The sequence below is a fragment of the Pyrgilauda ruficollis genome, unplaced genomic scaffold (genome assembly GCF_017590135.1).
Source record: "Pyrgilauda ruficollis isolate IOZ18807 unplaced genomic scaffold, ASM1759013v1 scaffold71, whole genome shotgun sequence".
In the NCBI taxonomy this organism is placed as follows: Eukaryota; Metazoa; Chordata; class Aves; order Passeriformes; family Passeridae; genus Pyrgilauda; species Pyrgilauda ruficollis.
Genome location: NW_024528933.1, coordinates 3,520,278 through 3,540,945, shown reverse-complemented (window position 1 = coordinate 3,540,945; position 20,668 = coordinate 3,520,278). Strand labels below are relative to the sequence as shown.

The 20,668-nt window shown below is 39.1% G+C and overlaps 1 protein-coding gene across 1 annotated transcript; it reads left to right on the top strand.

Moving 5' to 3' along the window:
- Positions 1-259: 259 nt before the first annotated feature.
- LURAP1L (leucine rich adaptor protein 1 like) lies at positions 260-20,445 on the top strand. The gene is made up of 2 exons (XM_041485562.1): positions 260-808; positions 19,765-20,445. Exons 1-2 carry the CDS (start codon positions 611-613, stop codon positions 20,137-20,139), a joined length of 573 nt encoding a protein of 190 aa, XP_041341496.1. The 5' UTR covers positions 260-610; the 3' UTR covers positions 20,140-20,445.
- Positions 20,446-20,668: the final 223 nt, after the last annotated feature.

Here is a 20,668-nt window from a genome sequence, read left to right as displayed (position 1 = left end):
TTCCTTCCTTCCCTTCCTTCCCTTCCCCTTCCCTTCTTGTTTTTCTCTTCTTTTTTAAGTTTTTTTCTCTTTTTTATTTTTTCGCCTGTTGCCTTTCCTTTCGCCTCTCCTCTCCCCCTCCCGGGCTGTCCCCGAGGGACGCGGTGTTCCCGAGCCCAGCGGGCCGGGCGGCGCGGTCCCCGCCGTTCGGGGGCGCCCCGGGGCCGCGGGCGTGCGGCGCCTCAGCGTACAGGCACGGCGGTGGGAGGGCCGCGCCGCGCCTCTTCCACCTGCCCGCGGCTTTAAAGTTGCAGCCGGGCGGGACGCGGGATGACTCGGGTCGCGCTGTGCCGGCCGCCGCTCTTGGGGCGCGTCGCGGACTCGCACACGAAGCGGGGCCGTTTTTCTCCATCGGCTCCGCCCGGCCGCTGTTGCCTTTCCCAGGCGGCCGGGGAGTGGGCGCCAAGGGCCGGTGCGCCCGGGAGATGCCCATGCCCGCCGCGGGTCCCCCGCGCGGCTCATCCACCGTCCCCGGCGCTGCCGCGGTTCTCCGCGCCTCCGCGCCCCGGCAGCGGCCGGGCGGCCGCGGGTAGTGCCGTCGCTGCCTCGTCGGGCCCCTGCAGGGCGAGCCATGGACCCCAGCGCCCCGCCTGACCTCCGCGACGTCGAGCAGAAGCTGGGGCGCAAAGTGCCCGAGAGCCTGGCGCGGCCCCTGCGCGGGGAGGAGCTCCCGGCCCGCCCCGCCGCCGCTGCCCCCGGGCCGCGCCGCCGCCGCGCTGCCGCCCTGGCCCGTCTGGAAACGAAACTTCATCTCTTGAGGCAGGAGATGGTGAGTAGCCGGGTGCCGGCCGCAGCCCTTCCGCACCGTCGCCTCCCGCTCGGCAGCCCCGGCGGCGGCCCGGGAGGGGACTGCGCCCTGCCGGCCGGCCCACCGCGGGGAGGAGGTGCTGCCTGGCCTCGGTGGGGCCGGGCGGCAGCGAGCGCTCTGCTGCCGGCTGGGAGAGCAGGAGCCCGCTCGTCGGTGCGGCGTAGAGCGAGGCACTTGTCGGCTCTATTCCTCGCAGCGGGGCAGTTCGTCAGGGCCTCGTAGTTGGCTTCTGTTCCTGTCAGCTCCTTAGAAGTACTGAAAGCTGGTCTACCAATAAAAGAAATTATGCACTATCCCGTTGTTGTAATTGCATTTTCTGCATCGTACCTGTTTCCTGCTCATGGCTAACACCTAAAGACACACAGGATATTTTCAGGCTGGGAATTTGGCCTGGAATTCAGGAACTTGATTGCTGGACTTTAGTCGTCAGAGACTTAATTAGTTTCAAACAGGCTGCAGATGATGGAGAGTAATTCTTGAAAAAACAACTATTTCTACCTTGGTTGAATGGTATATTTTCTTCTGTCAGTAATCTGTGATAGGACTATGTTGTATGTAGTTCAGATCCTCTAACTTGTTTACTATCTTAGTGCAGGTGCTTGTCCTACTTTGTGTGTCACCGTCTCAATAAATTTATTTTGCCATAAAATGATGCCATAAAACTGGCTTATTTTTTTTCTAAGACAAACCAAAAGGAAACTCTTTGCAAGCAAATGACGAAGTGATTAGTGAACACTCAGCAGATATGATCTTGATAATGCAGGGCACCTCAGATACGTGAGCATAGATAGCTTCCATTTTTATTAGTGGGTGTTATGTAAAGTCCTAAAAGACACTTTTTAGTAGCAGTTCTTTCCATAGCTCCTGTCACTAAGCCTATTTGAAAATTTGGTCGGGTTGGGATGGGGATTTTTTTTTTGGCAATGTGTTGAGATTACTTTATGCAACAATCTTGGAACTTAGCCATTTACAGCCAATAAATCAATATTCTATGTGAACAAGTTCAATGCCATGCCACAAGTCCTTCTCCAGTGCTACATATAGTTACATAGTTGTGTGGGTTTGTAAGGGTTTTTAAATAATAAGTGTGCTGGGCAAAAAGGGGAAGAGAATGGATATTCTGAGAATTAATAGCCAAGATGATAATGTTACTCTTGAGGTGTAATTTACAAATTACACCTGCTGTTGTATGGCTTCATATTATTTAAGAGATCTCCACAAATCAAATTTTCAGTGTGTTCTGTGGAGATCCCTAGACTGGGCCAAGCAAGAAAGCTGGGGAGAGGGACTTTTGACAGCAGCATGGAGTGACAGGATGAGGGGAGCACCTAGAACTGGAAAAGGGTAGATACAGAGATATTGGGAAGGAGTTGTTTACTCGGAGGGTAGTGGGGCAATGGGACAGGGGCACTGCCTCAGAGACATTGTGGGTGCCTTTCTGCTTGGCGTTTGGAAGGTGCCGCTGCCTGTGGCAGGGAGGTTGAAACGAGATGATCTTTAATGTCACTTCCAACCGAAGCTATTCTGTGATTCTATGATTCTGTGATTCTAACTATCACTGGGAATTTCAGTTTTAATGTTGAGTGAGACACTGTCTGCTTATCGCGTGCTTATTTTTTAATTTTAAGCTTGCATGATTGTTATACAGTGACCTGCAGGTAGCTTAGCATGTATGGGATGTCAGACTGCAGAGGAAGCAAATAAGATAGCCAGAGTTTTTGACAGAACATGACTGTTCATGTGAAGACAACTAGGCCTATTGAGGGAGGGGGACCTGAGTGAATTGCCCATATCAGCTTTTCCTTTCAAGCTGGTCTCTTCACTTACTTCACACTTGCAAATTTCATGTCACACTCTTTCTTTTGCCTCTTCTTCCTCCCTGCATCTAGTTTCTCTCTTTTCTCTCCCTGCCATAGGCACAAACATGTTTTAGTCCCTCTCTTGTTTTTTGTCACTTCAATGACTGACTGACTTATCTGAACTAATTTCTCATGCTGAGTAAGAGGAGTTAAGTTACAGTGCTCTTACCATTTCTGGTTTATATATGCCCATTAAATCACCAATACAATGACTAACTGTGAAGTATTGGTACCCTGTCTATACTTTTCCCAGCTCTCAGCTGTCTTCTGTAATCAGAGTGTGAAAGTGAACTACCTTCCTGGATTTTTTTTCTCTAGTCTCTGGCATCTTCAGGATTTTCCTCAACCCTAAGAGTTTCTTCAGCTTCTTAATCTGTCACTTTCCCCTCTGCAGTTTTCTTAGTGGACATATTTTATAAAGTTAAGAACAACATCAGGTAAAAATTGTGGTTCCTTTCTATGTTTCTTGCCTCTTTTTTAGTGCATATAATTTCTAAAATGGAGATAAACCATCTATTTTCTTATTTCACATCTCTTTCTAATGCATTCTTCTTTGGCTTTGTTGCAAGGCATAGGAGGTCTTGGACAGGTAGAAAAGTAGTCTCTAGCTGCTGCAGTAGTAAACATGCAAAAAATGGAAACAACTAGAAAACCAAGTGTCATGCGTTCACCTTCCTTTTTTGAGTTATACACTAATGGCAGCTTCTACAACTTACTCAGTGAATTTTGGATAGACCTACCTCTGCTTTTGTTACTTGCTGATTCCAGACTTAAGCAAACTCAACTTTTATATAAACATATAAAACCCAAGGTTATTCAGGTCCTTTTCTAGTGGTGTATAAAAAAAGACAATGTTTGACTTGGAAATGTTGGGTTTGACTGTGAGCTGCAGTACCTCACAAACAGGTGGAGTGTATGTGGCAGCTGTCTGGGTAAAGGACTTGAGGCTTTCCCTTGCTGCTTCAGATTCTTTTGCAGTTCAAAATGGTTCTTTTTACTCATATTTCTTGAAGTACGAATCTGCTTAACCAGGTTTACTTACCTTTTCTTATCCTTCATTTTCCCGTGAAGGCCATGATGGAGACTACATTGGATCCTGAAAACCTTTGAGTTATAAGGCCATAACTTAGAGAACAAGCAAGATATAATTGCCAGCGTGAGTCAAAACACTGTGCTCTGGTCAAACTTGGGTGGAATGAATACCTCCCACTATCTGACCTTTGATTCAGTATGAAATTTGTCACTGTTAAAATCTTTCTTCCTATGGTATTTTAGGTGGAATTTTCCACTGGAGAGTTGAACATAAACCTTTATACCTGCAGCCTTTTTTCTAGTGTACCATGGTCCTGAGGACACCATTCAACACATGCACCTTCACTGCAGTAAATAATCTGTGAGTCTCATTCTGCAGCCTGAAATTATACTGCTTTTAAAACCTCATTTCTCCTTCACAAGTTCTGGGGTTACTCAAAGGGAGATTTTTTTTAACACTCTAAGAAAGAGATTGGGTGGGTTTCTTTCCCTTTTAATTCAGAAGTTTCCGAAATCAACTCTTCAATTCCTATTTGCAAGCTAGAAATTTAAACACAGTAGCCTGCATTACATACAAAAATGTAAAAAAATGTTTTACATAGAAATATTTAAGGCAGAAAAGATAAGCTGTGTCTTGGAAGCGAGGGATGGATGGCAATGCTGGGACTTTTAATGATATTCCTTCCAGTGAACACTGTTAAGAATCAAATTTTGTTATTGCGTCTGATCATCCCGGTGGGTATACTGAGTGTAGCAATTTTTAGACTGAAGGATAAATAATCCTATTTTCAAGGAGCTGAGCATGCTAAAACCGTTTAAAATAGAGGAATATTCCTCATGCTGACTCATTAGTTGAGTTTTCTTCTGCTTTGTTCTCCTAGTTCAATTTTAGTATAGCTATTTTTTAAAGGAAATTAACATTGATCCCTGACAAAATGAAACTGGAATTAAGGCAAATGTGATCATTACAATGGCAATCCTTCTTGGTGTTTTCGATGGTTTGGTTTGTCTTGTTTTCTTTATGCTTTTTTTATTGGCTTTGGGTTGTTGGTTTTTTTTAACCATCCCTAGCACATTAATGAAGGTTCAGGTTGGAGGACAGAGCTGTTGTAACCCTATTCTACGAGCTCTAAAGAGTCAGACAAACTTAGTATTTGCTCAGATTTATTAAATCCACAGTTGTGGAGAATCTGCATTTATTAGTTTCTTTGAAGGACTGATTGTACAACTGTGACTTGAAATATCTCTTTAACACATACTGTAGGTGCAGACTGCTACATTTACTATTTTGTGTGATAACATCAGTTGTCTTAACTGAAGCCAAGAACTGGCTCGTCAGCAATGCAAAGCTGTGTATCAGATGCTGGTTTTCAATAGATTAATTGTAATTTTTGATTAAAAACTTGACAGAAGATAAAATCTTAAATATAAAATTACTATGCAGGTGAGTTAGATTAACCTTTGTTTCTTAATGAGCTGTTATTCAGTGAATCCCTGAAGTGAGGCTCTTAGACAAAAAAAAGGCATACAGAAATAGAAATTAACTTGTTTCCCCAGTCCTCCTGACGTTCACTGAACAAGGGGTAAATCCTGTATCTTGCTAGCAAGTTCTCTCCATATCCTCCAATTCGCATGATGTAGTAGAGAGTTTGTAATTTTTGCATATAATGCAGATTGGGCAGTGATCATAACAGTGACTCACAGTTAAAACGGTGTTGTAGATTAATCCTTAGGGATTAAATCCTTAGGGAAAAAATGCAGCTTAATTACAGCGCCAGTACTTTGCCAAGTTTTCCATCTTTTCAGATGATCTCTGGTAGGATGAGTTGACCAAGGTTATTTAAATTAATGCATATTTAAACATATGTTTAGACTGGCAAATCTCACTCAGTGCCTGGCAGAAGGATTTGAATTGTAGAACATCTCAATGTTGTACTCAGAGTTTATGTCTGTTCTTACTCAGCTTTAGCTGCTGCGTGGCCAAGAGTCCATGAAACCTTACTGGTAGCTAGGCAAGCAGCATCAATGTGAGATACTTCAGTATACATGCATCTGTCTGGTGTGAATCATCACAGCAGCACCAGGGATACTGTCTAACTTCCAGTTAGACTGCCCATTTACTGTGGGACTTTTGCCTGCTTTTTTTTCGGAGAATATGTATTATAATTTCATGATTCTTTCCTGATTACTTTTTCAAGAGTAGAAGAACCATTGAAGTTGGTTTTTGAAATCTGATTCCTGACAATTTGTAATGAAACTACGTGAATACTAAACCACTTCTGCACAGAGTTGTACAGTTTATGATAACTTCTAGCAAATAGATTATAACCTTTTTGATGAAATCATCATACCAGCATGGCTTTCATAGAATAGCCTGGGGTGGAAGGGCTTTTTCATAATGGGACTTCAGAAGACCATCTGGTTTTACCTTTAGAAGAAAAGGGAATCTGTGTGACTTTGTCAGTCACCCTGTCTGTCTTGAAAACCTCAGCCATGTAACTGGGGAGGTTGATTGCCTTCAATCATTCTCATGATTGATTGCCTTCTCTGAAAAAAGTTGAGTTCATATTAAGATGAAACTTCTCCTGGTCCTGTTTGTATCAGCCCAAATTACTGGAATGCTGTGAAGAGATACTCCTATCCCCAAGATTTCTCTAGGGAGAAAAGACCTACCTCCTTAAGTCTTTCCTCCTATGGCATATTTTCCAGCCCTTTGATCATTGTAATTTTGTGTGCATGCTTTCTTTTATGTGGTTACTTATGTCAACAACAAATTAAAATGATCTTTTGTTTATGAGCATGAAAAACTTGAAATGCACAATACCAAATATATATATAAAGCAGAGGTGATCGCCAGCAAGTGCATTTCTGCTCTTCAATACTTTCTTTTTGCTAACAGTAAATAGTAAAATAATGGATTTTATATTCAGGTTTTAAACATTACTAGGTTATTTGTCTGTTCTCTACCCTCAAGGTCAAAACCTAGAAAACTTTCTACAGTGGATGTGTTTATTTTCCATGTGTTTCATTTCTGTCCATGAATGTCCATTCCATGTCCTCCTCCTGGAAGGGAGGCTGGTTACTGGAATCTGAAGCAAATGAAGATGAAGTTCCAGGAGTGAAAAGACAGAGGATCTGACCTGTTGAAAAGCAATTGGAATTCAATTAAATTAAGTGCAATTTTTCTGATGGATTTAACTTGCATTTATAAACATGGAAGTTATGCTCCACTATATGTTAGCAGTTCTAAAACCGTTAACAGTTTTCTAAAACAGTTAGCAGGTTCTCAGTTTACTGTTTGTAAAGATGAAGGGCTCTGATCATAAAATTACAAGACAGTCTCATAATGAAAGGGAAATTTTCTTGTTGTGAAGACAGACTCATAGCCTTTGCTATCCAGCCTTACTCCCATAAATGTGACTTCTAATTATAAGCTTTTCCCCATGATGGAAATGTTTGTGGTAAGTAAATGGAATCAGCTCTAACCTGGAGGGTGACCAAAATAAGTGACCAAAACACATCAAGAGGGCCCATAGGCCATCTTGTATTACATCTTTGAAAGATGTAAACAACATAATTCAAAATAGTTTTCAAATCTAAAAGAATATTGGGATGGTCATTTATTTCACAGGTCACTTGTTCTGTGTTTCAGTGCTGAGTCCCTCTGGTGCCTGCCTGCAGATGAGTGTGTGGAATAAAATAAGGAGCCCCCTGTTTGAAGTAGCTCTCAAGGAGGTTTCTCTTCTTCCGTAGAAGAAAATAAGGAAGGGCACTAGAGAGTATATATATGTCAGGTATATAAGTGTATAAAGTCAACTACTCCATTTTGTCAGGATATGCAGACTTGCCTACAGCTTCCATAAACATGGAAAAGAGCATACTGGCACACCAGTGCAACCCTGGTCTCAGCAATCCAATCCTTGTCTATCCCCACCAACCTAGCCATTCTTAACACTTACAGTTTGTCAAGAGAATAGTATGGCACATTTCTTAATTAAATGTAACCACAAATTAAGTAAACTGCCAGAGCAGTTATCTGAATGTTTCATTTGCCATGCTGTACAATAAACTCCTCTCAATGCAGTATGGCCCTGGTGGGTGCAGTGCCAGATGAAGTGAAAGCATTTAGTGACTTTAAAGCAGTAGTAAATTGCTATTTAACTACTGGGGTTTTCAGATTCTATAAACATTTCACTGGCATAATTTGTCATTTTGTTTGCTGCTGTTAGATAACAGCTGCATTCATGACTCAAATTCTTCCAGAAGAAGCATTCTGCATTCTGGTTTAGCTGTGAACCCTGTCTCTTTATAGGTGCAGGAGGAAACACAACTAAGAACTATAATGCAACAAGTGTTTCCAAGCTCACACATTTTTACCCCAAGGTAGAAAAAAATAGAACAGCTTGGTTCCTTTGTATTTTGCTATTTTTTCCCCCTTTTCCTACAGGATTTCCATTGGTTTAAAGTGTTGTATTTGAGATAGCTGCATTGCTTTTTTTAGCTCAGACACTTGCTTATGAGCTACAGCAAACATTGGGCATTACTTTCTTAACATCAGTTTAAAAGACTTTTTAATTTAAAAACTTCAGACTCAGACCTTGATCCTTCCAATAATTATAAATTACAAGGAAAAAACAGTCCTGACACCAGGGAGGAAGCTATGAAGTGTTTCTGTGGAAGGAGGTAACTACTGTTCAGCCACCTCTTTAGAAAACTAGTGAAAATTGTGCAGACAGGCCTCTACTCAGCCCTGGTAAGGCCATTGCTGTGTGGGATCCACTTTGGGCTTTCCAGTTTAATACAAGGAACTGCTGGAGAGCTGGTCCAGCAGACAGCTATAAAGATGAGTAGGGTCTGGAGCATCGTCTCTCTTATGAGGAAAGCCTGAAGAAACTGAGCCTGTTTAGTCTGGAGAAGAGACAGATGAACAGGGATCTCGCCAATGTGTACAAATATCTTAAGGGTGGCTGTGAAGAAGATAGGACCAGACTCTTCACTGGTGCCCAGTGACAGGATAAGAGACAATGAGCACAAACAGAAATACAGGAGGTTCAATCCAAATACAAAGAAAAGCTTTTTTACTTTGAGGGTTAATGAGCATTAGAACAGGCTGCCCAGAGAGGTTGTAGAGTCTGCCTCTCTTTAAATTTTTAAAACCTGCCTGGACTGGATCCAGTTGAACTTGCCTTAGCAGTGATGTGGCATTAGATTAGGGGTTCTTTCCAACTCCAACTCTCCCATGATTCTCTGATTCTGAATATCTAGTGTTCTTCCTGGAGTGAGATTAATATGTACATTTATAAGTGTGCCTGGAGAAGACCCGTTCCAGCCATACTGAAAGGCTGGAACAGTGTTCGGTACCGAATACAGACCATTTTCTTTGTTAGATGAAGGCAAATGGTGCATGTTTAGAACAAAGTGCTTAATAAAAAAACAATGACAATGTAGAGGGTTTTGGTTGGTTTTTTAGTGTTGAAGTTTTCATGGGTAGGAAGGTTTTCTGACTAATGGGATTTAGATGGGCTTGCATAAAAACATGACAACTTGGAGAAGTCATTCAAGCAGTCATTGTAAACTTTAGGCTATTTTTCTAGTCTTCTTGAAACTATACAACTATGAGAGGAGCAAATATGAAGGCAGAATAATTTTTACAGGACTTTTCCTGTTCTGTGACTTCAACTACATTTTGCCTTCACAGGGCTATTTCAACCACTGTGACTGTTAATGGCTTGTCCACATGTCTTGGCAGAACTGTGCAGTGTGCTGACATATTTTTATTTCAAGTGGTGTTGTGTGGCAGGGTTCTAGTGTTACAGGGTTTGTGGGAGAAAACTGTAAATCCTGCTACAGCAGAGAGAGGAGAAAGCCTCTTTGCAAGAGAAGATCATTACTATTAGCATACCAAAGTAATAGTGATGTTCTTCAAAGGCCTGTGGAATTTACATCCTCCTTTGTTACCACCTGCCATTGGTTGCTGTGACTGAGCTAGGGAAATTAAGGCAGGTTGCTGTTTTCCCTGTAGCCAGATGAGGTAGCCATCTGTGATAACTTCATAGAGCTGCTTAGGCATTCACCAGTGCGGAGCATCACTCCACCCATTTCAGACAAGAAGGAAAATGCAACCAAAGCAACACTATGATCTTTAATATTTTGTAATTTCTTTCCTTAATTTTTATTAATTTGTATTCTGGTGAATTTTAATAACAAAATTACTTCAGAAGAGCTCTTACTAGCTCTTTTCGAACACGACCAAACTTCTCTAGTCCAAATCTGCTGTGTTTTCCTTGACTAGTTCTCTCTTTTCCCAGGTTGCCTTTGATTATTCAGAAAGGCCATATTTCTCTTTTCCTAGCCATGTTTTGCAATCTTATTTTTCCTCCCCAGCTAGCTTAGTAGCTGGTACTTCCTTGTAGAAGAAGAAATGAGAAAAGTAAGCAATGACCTTGATTCCTTCTAAAGCTACTCATACTGATAACTTCATTGACAGCTATGATTAATATTCTTTGCTGAACTAGAATCACATCACAATGCCCCAGTGCTCTTCTATGTAGAAATCTTTGCTAAGAACAGGTTTAAGTATAAAAAGAGTGTATAAAGGTATATGCCTTGTAGTTTATGGTTCATGACTGGTTACTCTTACTACCTTCTCACATCCTTGCCTGGAAGCATAAGATATGTGTTTGTTTAATTGTTGATATTCATTGATAATCACACCTTGTGACCTGTGGAATTTAATTGCTGTGGTGTGTACTGTAGGAAACAAACGGGTCTGTGGGTTTTTGAGCCAAAACGGCTCAAAAGTTGCAGCTGGTGTAGTTCTCAACAGCCTGCTTAGCTCATGGTGCTGGCCAACTTCAGTACTTCAGCTTCCTAGAAATGGTTGTAGCCTGTATGCTCCTTGATTTTTATTCTCCAGATCCCAGATGCAGGTTAGCTGCTAGCTGTTTGGTACCTTCTTAGTGGATTATGAGAAAAAACTAAATTACTTAAATTTTGTAGATACCTGGAGGTTTATAAGGGTGTTTTTGTTCAAAAGACTCAAAATAGGCATTTTGATGTTATCTAAAGACCTCAAACTTGCTAGTACTTTCAGAGAGATGTAAAGACTGTGTGGGGACCATATTTTAGGAGAAGGGTGATTACAGCACTGAGGAGATTTGAATGAGGAAAAATTAAGCTGAATTGAAAGACATGGAACTTCAAATAGGTCACAAAGTGAACATAAACAAAACAAAACAAAATCCCTTATTTTTTATGATACTAACTAATTTTTATTCAAAAATTTAGCATAGGAACTTAACACTCAGAATGTTTTAATAGGGGAAAAATCTCAGTTATCAGCAAATCAGTTTCTAGGACTACTAAAGCATTTTTAGGAGTACATATGATGATTTGTAATACCAAGGCTCTCTTGAACTTCTTTTTTATTCTTATCCAGATAAACCTTCAGTAAATAGGACTACAGGTTGCCTTTACTACAGATTTGATTGTTAGATTAAAAATATGCTTTCAAAAGGATATACTCCATCTCCAGGAACACAGAATTCTTTTAAACAGAATTCCATTTTGAATTCTGGGGAGATTCAGGCAAAGATTTTTTTTTTTAATTGTATGTGCCCCTCCAGTGGTATTGTGAAAGTAGACTTGAATTTCAAGAGATTTCAGAGAGATTACTATTGTTGTGTCTCAGTTGTGATTTAATGAAATTAGCTGGGTGTTTTGGTGACATTTTTTATAGGTTTGGTTGTTGGGTTTTTTTGGGTTTTTTTTTTTGGTTTGGTTTTGGGTTTTTTATGTTTTAAAATGTTTTCAAACTTTGCTGTTATCTCTATAAAAGCAATATTTTCAAACTTTGCATAACCTATAAACAAACCCTATTATCTTTTATTTTAGTTATATGCTTTTGAGTATATTTCCACAGTGCCAGTATTAAAAGTAATTCATTTTGAATGGATGAACAGGTATGGAATGGTTATCATATTTTTCATTTTTTTGCTTAGTGTTTCTAAGACTATGTTTTGGTCAGGACAGACATAAATAAGGCAGAGAGTGACATCCAATGAACAAAAAAAATAAATTAGATATGTTCTTCAGCCTCAGTGCTCTCTCATGTTGGACAGAAGACGCATGCAGTCCTGCATTGTGGCTGGTGTCCAGAACACTTCATAATGATGTTGTGATCGTCCATCTGTTGTAACACTTTCTGACACCCACAGCCAAATGTTACAGCTTCATATTGACCTGAATGTTTCCAATGGAGTTATCTTGTCTGTCAACAAATGTGGGTCCATATTATGGATTGTTCTGGACATGTTCACCTTTGTCATAGTAGATGCATTTCTAAGGTCAGATGATGCTTTTTTTGACAGTAATTTGAGATATTTGGAAACATTCAGTAAAACCTAACAGCAGCATTAGAAGTTCTGCCTCTTCACAAGTCCCTACATTTTCTCACTGCTTTCTTTCATGTTTATTCAACTAAACTTTAAAAGAGTCAGGATTTTCCGTTTATATTTTTTATCCTTCTGTAATGGGATGTTTCTCTCTTTGAATTCTGTGCTACTTCCATTTATTTAAAGAGCTTATTTAACATTTGTTTTATTTGGACAGGAGGTGATGAAATAAGAACCTAACTAATTAACTTTTTTTTTCCTTCTACATGCTCTCAATTTTATGTTGTGTTTCCTTTTGACAGTCATTGTCATATCTACTTAGGAGATACTTAAATACCTTCGTCTTTTTCACAGCAAAATTAAGACTTGGCCAAAAAACTAAAGCAAACAAATAAAAATATACTTCCCCCCCTGGGAATTTTTTTTATTACACTTAAGGATGCAAGATACCTCAAACACTATAATGTTAAAAGGAAAAAATATATCCTACTGGTCAAATGATGCATCCTAATCACTGTTATGTTACTATCAAAGGTATTGCTCTTGGCAGGCTGCCCACACATACTCCCCAGGCAAGGACCATGCATATTTCAAGGCAGTGAAAAAAGGCCTTGAGATTCACCTTTTCTATTTTTTCAGGGATAATATGACTAAACAATTGCACAGCTTGGTGGTATGTATTTTCCTGTTGAGTGTGAGGGAAACAATTAGTATACACAAAATTAAAGTATTAAAATAGGGAAATGTAAATTGCCAATACTGTAATTTCTTGTATCAGATGATGGCCATATTAGCATAATATTTTGTTCATATATTTGCAAGATATATCCTTGAAACCTGCTCATTGAGTTATTTGCTCTCATTGCCTACTGAACTAACTTGCTCTCTCGTGAAGTTGCTCTGCTTCTTAATTATTCTGATGTATTCTCCTACATTATTCCAGTGGTGGCTCAGACCTGACCTGCCCACTTCCTTGCTTTAGCTAATGGATTGGTAAGCTCTCCTTACAGTAAAAATAATTTTGTGGCTGATGTGGAATCACAAGGTTTCTCTTTCTCCTTCCTAATTAAAACTGGCCATGCTCAGAGCTGTGTTATGGCTGCCAAATTTTACAGACAGACCTGTGGAAACATTTATTGCGAGGATTTGGTGAAGGATTGCAGTGGAAATGCAGGAACTTGAAGTAGGACAATGACTAGGCTACAGCCTCTAGCCTAGTAGTAGAGCCTCTAGTTTAAAGTAGCTAAGGGTGCAGACAGGAACTGAAAACTCAATGAATACTCAATTTATGAGCAGCTGGGAGTGCTACAATTGTAATGAATGCTACCTAAAAAATCTGATATGAGGGTTTCAACAAATTTGGAATCTTCAAGAGATGCAAGATTATAAATAATTTCTTGCAAAAGAAGTAAAAAAATTAAGTGATCAAAACTTCTGTGGTCTGCCAGAATATTTTTATTGTGACTCATTTATGGAAGTACAGCTGAGAAAGGTCAATGTAACTTATTCACTTTGCAGAAAGAAGGTAGATCAGTGAACCATAACTGCAAATCAATAATGGATCACAAAAATTTAGCTTTTACATATATATGTAGCTTTTTTTATGTGCTCCCTCATTGTCTGAAGTTTACCACAAGCCTAAAAATCAGAAGAAAATAAATGGGAAAATGATACAGCAACACATTATAACACAAGTCCATGCTAAAAGAAACAAGATGCAGAAAAAGCTGTTGATCTGCATTTATCACTGTTGACTGAAATTTAATTTAACTAGCTCAGTGTGAGGTAAATCACAGTCAGAGGCATAATGATGAACATTGCAGCACCTACCTTGACTCCAACAGTCTCATCCTCTTCCAGGCTTTGGTCCACATCTCCATTGTTTTCAGAGAACTTTATATAGAGTTTCAGTCAGGTTGGTTGGATTATCTTGAATTATTGTAGTGTCTGAATTTACCACAGTTAGTTGGCTTTGCTGTGGTGTGCATGTGGCACATTCCCACAATTAGTTACTGTTCCTCCAGTCCATAGAAGTTCCTCCAGTTAATGACAGTAAACTTGTCTTCTTACTCTCTGTCACGTAAAACTCCGTTCATTTTTAACAGGAAACACTGAAGATTGAGGAGAAGTTGAAATTCAGAAGTTAGCCTAGGTATTTTAATTTTTTTCATCTTGATCCTGAAATACCATTGCCTAAAGCGGCATAATTATATGAAGAAACCAATGCAAACACCTTGAATCAGTGGGACAATTTAGAAGCAGGCAAGAAGTTTAAAGACATGCACATGCATGTGTTTTAATTTAAGTAGGATGTAGCTCCTGCACAGCCTATTAATCATCCTGTGTGTTAAAGGAGCAGACATTGGTTATGATTTTATTTTATTTTAGGCATGTTAAATGGGAAAAAAAGAGCCTCTGTTTGGCTCACTGATGTTGAGAAGCTGTTGTAGTATCACTTTCAGCTTGCTCACCTTCAGATGGCATGCTTCATGCTTGAGATGGTGTCTTATAAGCAAATCCTGTGTGTGTCTCCAGACTTATCCCTGTTGTAAACATGTTAACTTGGTGACTCCAGTTAAGTAACACTTGAATTCACATATTCTGAATTTTGGATTTTGAATAAGTTTCTTATGGTATTTTAGCTTGTTATGGTCTCACAGAATTAGTCAGTGAGGTTTTATTAACCAGTTTTTTATCCTTATATATCTTCTTACTACATTTGTATCTTGATAAGACTTGAGTAATTGCCAACCACTGTTTTATTTTCCTCACTCTCACCTTTTGCCTCTTAAATTAATTTCCTTGGTTACTTTAAAACTTGTTATTCAGTGATTGTAATAGTAAAAGTAACACCAGGAGAAAATAGAATAAGGTTAGCTTTTTTCAGAAGAGACATCTCAGAATGCAAAACAAATTATTATTTGGACATTGATTGTTAGATTTTTTTAAAATTGCATCTGGAATTAATTGATGGAATTTACTATTTTATGAAAAGCTGAGGTAATCCCCCTTTCAAAACTTAAAGGGGAGGTAGACATAGCTGGCAAGCTCTTCATCCTGAATGGTAAGGGAAATAGAAGAAATTGAACAGGAAAGCAGAAACCTATCTCTGATACATCCTAGGAAATGGAAGCAATAGTAGCATTAATACTCCTGAACCATAGTGGTTATGCACACCTGTTTAGTGTGGAAAAGTTCTACAGGTATGAAATTCTGTTTGTAAAAAGTGTGATGGCAATGGGTGTGGTAGTGCTTAGCACCAGATCAGAGTCCAGCAGATGGAATTGGCTGCAGTTAATTTCATCTAACCTCTCCCCAAGTTTGTTACCTTTTGCAAGACTTCCCAGGCCTGAACCTCTGAGGGGCTTTCCCAGGAGTACTGTACTCTGCTACTGTTTCCATCCACTTCCACGTATCATGGAATTTGTGTCCAAACTCAAGATGTTTTAGAACACAGATTCCAGAGCAGCTAACTCTAGATTAATTTTGAAATTCTGTGCAGAGCAGAGCTTCTGATCTGACTGACTTAAATAGCTCCCTGAATCCATTAAGTTGTAAATACAAGATTTTGTCTGTTGTGAGGACTTACTTCACTGTACTCTGGCTAAAAGATTTATCCTGAAAAAAACACTTTATTATTTAGGTTCCCTCACTTCTTTTCCTTTTACTAGCAGACTCTTTACAGCACAGAACATAAAAGTGTTGAGAAGAAATTAAACTAAAATAATTTAAATGAACTTAGGGATCTATTTTCTTCAAACCATGCTTTGTGGTTGCCATTAATATCCCTGCAGAGTTCTCATAATTAGAAGGAGCAGCATGTGAATCCAGGAATTTAAAAGAAAGTAATCTGCAGAAAGAATCTGGAGTTTCAAACAGCTTTCACAGCTTGGAAGTGTATATTTAACAGTCATTTTAGATTTGCCATTTCTGGAGGGGAAGGTGATCCCCTGTGTTTGGAACTGACTGGAAGCTATGTCTGCAGAACATGCAGCAGCAAAACACAAGGCTGTTTTGCCGAAATCATGACTACATGACTGATCCAAAAGCCAAGTGATCAATGCGCTACTTTGGGTGACTGCCAGGAAGCGATAATTGTCTTTGTTAGCATTCCTGGTCACTAAGAGTTTTATTCTAAAAGCGATTCTAGTCAATCTTTCTCAAAAATGCTGATTTATATTAAAAAATAGCATGAATATTTGTTTGTCTCTCTGCATATATACATACACAAAAGCCCTTATGTTTGTATGTGTATCAATTCTTTGAACAAATTATGAGAGTGTTGTTATTACAGAAGACCAAAAGAAGGGAAGAAATATTTTGTTAGAACAACAAGTATGAGAGGGAGGCACAGGCAGGTGTTTAGTCTAGCTCTTCCTTCCAGATTAACGTTCTGGTTCTTTCTGAATGCTATTCTGTGCACTTACGCTACCAGAATGTGTTACTTGAAAGATGCTGTCACTTTAATTTCATTATTTTCTTTTGCTGTGACTAGCTCTTAATCTTAAACATTTAGTAACGTTCCTTTATCAGCACTATTGCAAATATACAGAGCAAGACTAAGCAAAAATGTATAAAAGTTAACCTGTAACAGAAAATTAGTTTTTACTCTCTTGTAGTTTTTTTTATACACCATAAGTTTTTGCTGAGAACTGATCCATAATAACACAAACCTTCTCTATGGTGGTCTTATGCTCTAGCTTTGACTTAAGGGACAGCTATAAAAACTGTTGTGAAAAGCTTGTATTAGCTATGATGTGCTGTTTAGATTGTACCTGAAATGCACCTGTTACTGTGCATAACAAATGCAGCTGTCAAGTATGGTGAGATTTTATTGTGTTTAGTCCTGTTAGCTGAACCATCTTGGACTGACTTGTTTACTCCAAAAACACTCCAACTTGTATATGCCAACAACTTCCAAGATAAATGGGTTGCAGCTACGTATGTGAGTAAAACTCGTATGATTTTGTCTGTGCTAAAGCACATAAGGGGCAAAAAATGTCATTTTGACATTTTTGTGTAATTGAACAGATGATGAGGTAACCATATGAAAAAAAGATGACACTTGTTAAACTACTTTTTAATATTTGTTTTAGGAAAAGCACACTCTTGGTATGGGAGATTTGGAATGATGTGGTAGCTAGGAGGAGGACGATTCTAGTACTCAGGAATGCAAAGAATTGCTTCCAGTAAGGGTATTCCATAAAAGTGCTGAAGCTGTTGCTGTATTTAGAGAAAAAAATTATTTCCTTTGAACTGAATCTGAAATATATGAGATGTCTAAAAGGGACTGTTTCATTTTGTTTATTTGAGTCATGTTGGTGCTGGTTCTGTTAAACATTTCCTTAATCAGCCTTTTGGGAAACTTGTCTCTGAGCATGTTTATATTCAGCAAGTTGCTGAAGTCTTGCATTTGAGTAGTTGGGTAATTTACTGCTTTCATGACAGCCTTGTTGCCGAGCAAATGGTTTATAGTGATTTATTGGTTAGAGTGGAGGAATTGGCTTGGGCAGGAGAACTACAAAACGGTCAATCTGTTTTCATAACCTCACTTCTCAAATAATGATAGATGGGCAATATTGTTAAAACTATGAATGGTAGGTAGAGCTGTTTTGCACAGTACCAGGTTAGCTGTGTTAAATCTTGTGATACTGTATTGGGAATAATTCAGAAATCATTCTGGGGACTGGGAAAGGAAGCTGGAAATACATGTGACGGTTACACAGGCAGTCTGTTATTAGCAAAGCTTGAAATGTCTTTGCATTGGGTTGTCCCTGACCAGTAAATAAGCACGCACCAGCTGCTCCTCTCTCCTCTTTGAGTGGGATCAGGGGAGAGAATTGGAAGAACAAAAGTGAGAAAAACTTAGATTGTAATAAAGATAGTTTAAAAATTAAGGAAATAAATTAAATTAACAAGTGATGAAAAGTCAGTGACACATCTTCCACCAGTAGACCAAGCCAACCCCTAAGCAACAGCTGTATAGGAAAGATTAAATGCACAGGTTTTATTGCTGGGCACAACACTGTATGGCAAGAAATAACTGTTTGATGAGTTCTGGTCAACTGTCCTGTCTCTGTCCACCCACGCATCTCTCTCAGTCCTAGTCTACCTGCTGAGAGTGCAGAGTGAAAAAACAGAAAAGGCCTTGATTGCACTCCCTGCTCAGCAAGAGCTGAAACACTGGAATGCTACTGACATATTTAGTCACAGATACAGAGAACAAAACCATAGCAGCTGCTAGGAGAGTCCTAGCTGGATCCACTACAATCTTCTTCAGTATCTAAGAGAATAAAAATACATTAAAATAATTTTTGAACAACTGTACCAGGTCAGGGAAATTTAAGATACTGAGAAGATGGCATTTGAGTATGGAAAGGATCATGTTCAGATTATACTCTCGGCAAAACAAGATACAGTCTTTGCTTCCTGAGATTGGTCATTCTGTTCCAGTCCATTGTGTATGAACCATACAGGTGCTCTTTTTCTGTACAATTGTGGACTTGGAGAATTGTATAAAATATCTATTGTCTGATGTGATAGATCTTACTTGTTTTTTTCTTTATTTTTCTGTTGAGTGAAGACTTTCAAATTTTCAAAGACTTTCAAATATATGGCACATAAAACAGGGTCACAGATTATTTTTTCCAGTATCTATGATGTTTTAGATTAAGAGAAGAAAGCAATGAATATAAGCCTTAGGTCTCACCTTTATTTGTCAGCTGAAGTGACTTAAAAATGGTTTATATAGTTTGCCTCTTAGGGCATTAAGCCATCCATTAGGATGGCTAACTCAAATATGTCTGTGAAATGCAACACTTTAATATTCCACTATGCATTCCTATTAACACTTCTGTGTGTTTACATCAACCACCACAACTAAGTGAGAAAGTAGGAGTTTGTTCTTAATGTCCACTTTTTATTTAGTTACCTGTGGCAAATGCTTGCTCCATGCCTATAATATGTGGTTGACTCTGAACTTCATCACCTTCTTCTGATATAGGTTTAAATAATTGAAAGTTACACTTTCAATAAACTAAATATTTCAACTCTCAGACGTTTATATAGCAGATTTTATTGTCCACTCAAGAGTAGTGAGTAAAAGTTAAATATCCACAAGCTTTTTTCCAAATTATGCACATCTGAAAATTTTACATTGCCCAAGTAGCCATAGTAAGGATAACTTGGGGTGAGTGCCTAGATATCTGTAGCTGTAGGTAATGTAGAGTAATGGTAAATAGGAATGGCATTGTGTCTTGCTTCTCTGATTAGTGAAAGGCTGTCGCCAGGAGTTGTCATAGCAGCTGTGTTTCTCATCTAAACGGCGTTGCAACAGTGCGCATACAAGTTTTGCCATTGACTATCAGTCCTGTTAATGGAGTGCTTCGGGGGGCTGACTAGGTTCCCACTTAACCTTAATTGAAAGTATTAGTATAGGTGTACTTTTGGGGCTTTTTGTTTGTTTGCTTGTGGGGTTTTTTACTAGTTACTGAAATAGATTTGTCCTAGATAGGAAAGTTGGATATCTTTTGTGTGTGTGTGTGTGTGTGTGTGTGTGTTTCATTTTAGCCCATTCAAGCTCTTTGGCTTGATTATGAAAACAGTAATTTGTAAAATCACTTTTGCCTTGTAGGTTAATCTCCGAGCCACTGATGTGAAGCTTATGCGCCAGCTCCTACTCATCAATGAAAGTATTGAATCAATCAAGTGGATGATTGAAGAGAAAGCCATTGCCAGCAGAGGCAGCAGTTTGAGTGGGAGCCTGTGCAGCTTGCTAGAAAGTCAGGAGACATCCCTCCATGGCAGCTGTAACAGTTTACAAGACTGTAGTGATGGACTGGATGGAATATCAGTGGGGAGTTATTTGGACACCTTAGTAGATGATGTCCCTGGTCACCAAACCCCTTCAGATATGGACAAATTCAGTGATTCTTCTGTCACGGAGGACTCACAGTCTCTGCATAAGCATCCCAAAATTGATTCTGATGAGTACTACTGTTTTGGTTAATAAGAACAAGTTCCAGTGGGACACAAATGCAGTTGTACTTATCCTTTTTCTTTGCTGCTATTTTATTTCATGTGCAAAACCCCCAAAGTCCTCCTGGAAGGAGAATATAATATGATACTTCAATTCTATTGCATAACTTTTCTATTGCTTCTAATGCATTTCCTCCTTGATGGTTTGGGCTTGTCTCCTCCTTCTCCTCCTCCTCCTCCTCCTCACATTTTCTTAATTTATTGTCACAAATTTTTTTTGTTTTTTTACAATGCTGTATTTACAAGTCTATAGAAGTGATCAAGGAAAAGCTTTATCTTTAAAATGAAGCATCAGAGAATGAGTAACAGTTTTGTATTTGTTGTTAATAAAACATCTTCTGATAAATATATGTTGTCATACATTTTCTTGACTACCATGTCTGGCCTTTCCAAAGACACTGTTTTTATTAAGCCTTAAATCTGAATCTTGAAAATACCTCTACAAAATAATTTTCATTTTCTAAGCTGTGAAATTTGATTCTGTTAATCTGTCTTCATTT

Coding starts and splice junctions, on each gene's coding strand:
- LURAP1L (XM_041485562.1), top strand. CDS start 611: ATGGACCCCAGCGCCCCGCCTGACCTCCGCGACGTCGAGCAGAAGCTG. Junction 809..19,764: donor ATCTCTTGAGGCAGGAGATG/GTGAGTAGCCGG, acceptor TTTGCCTTGTAG/GTTAATCTCCGAGCCACTGA.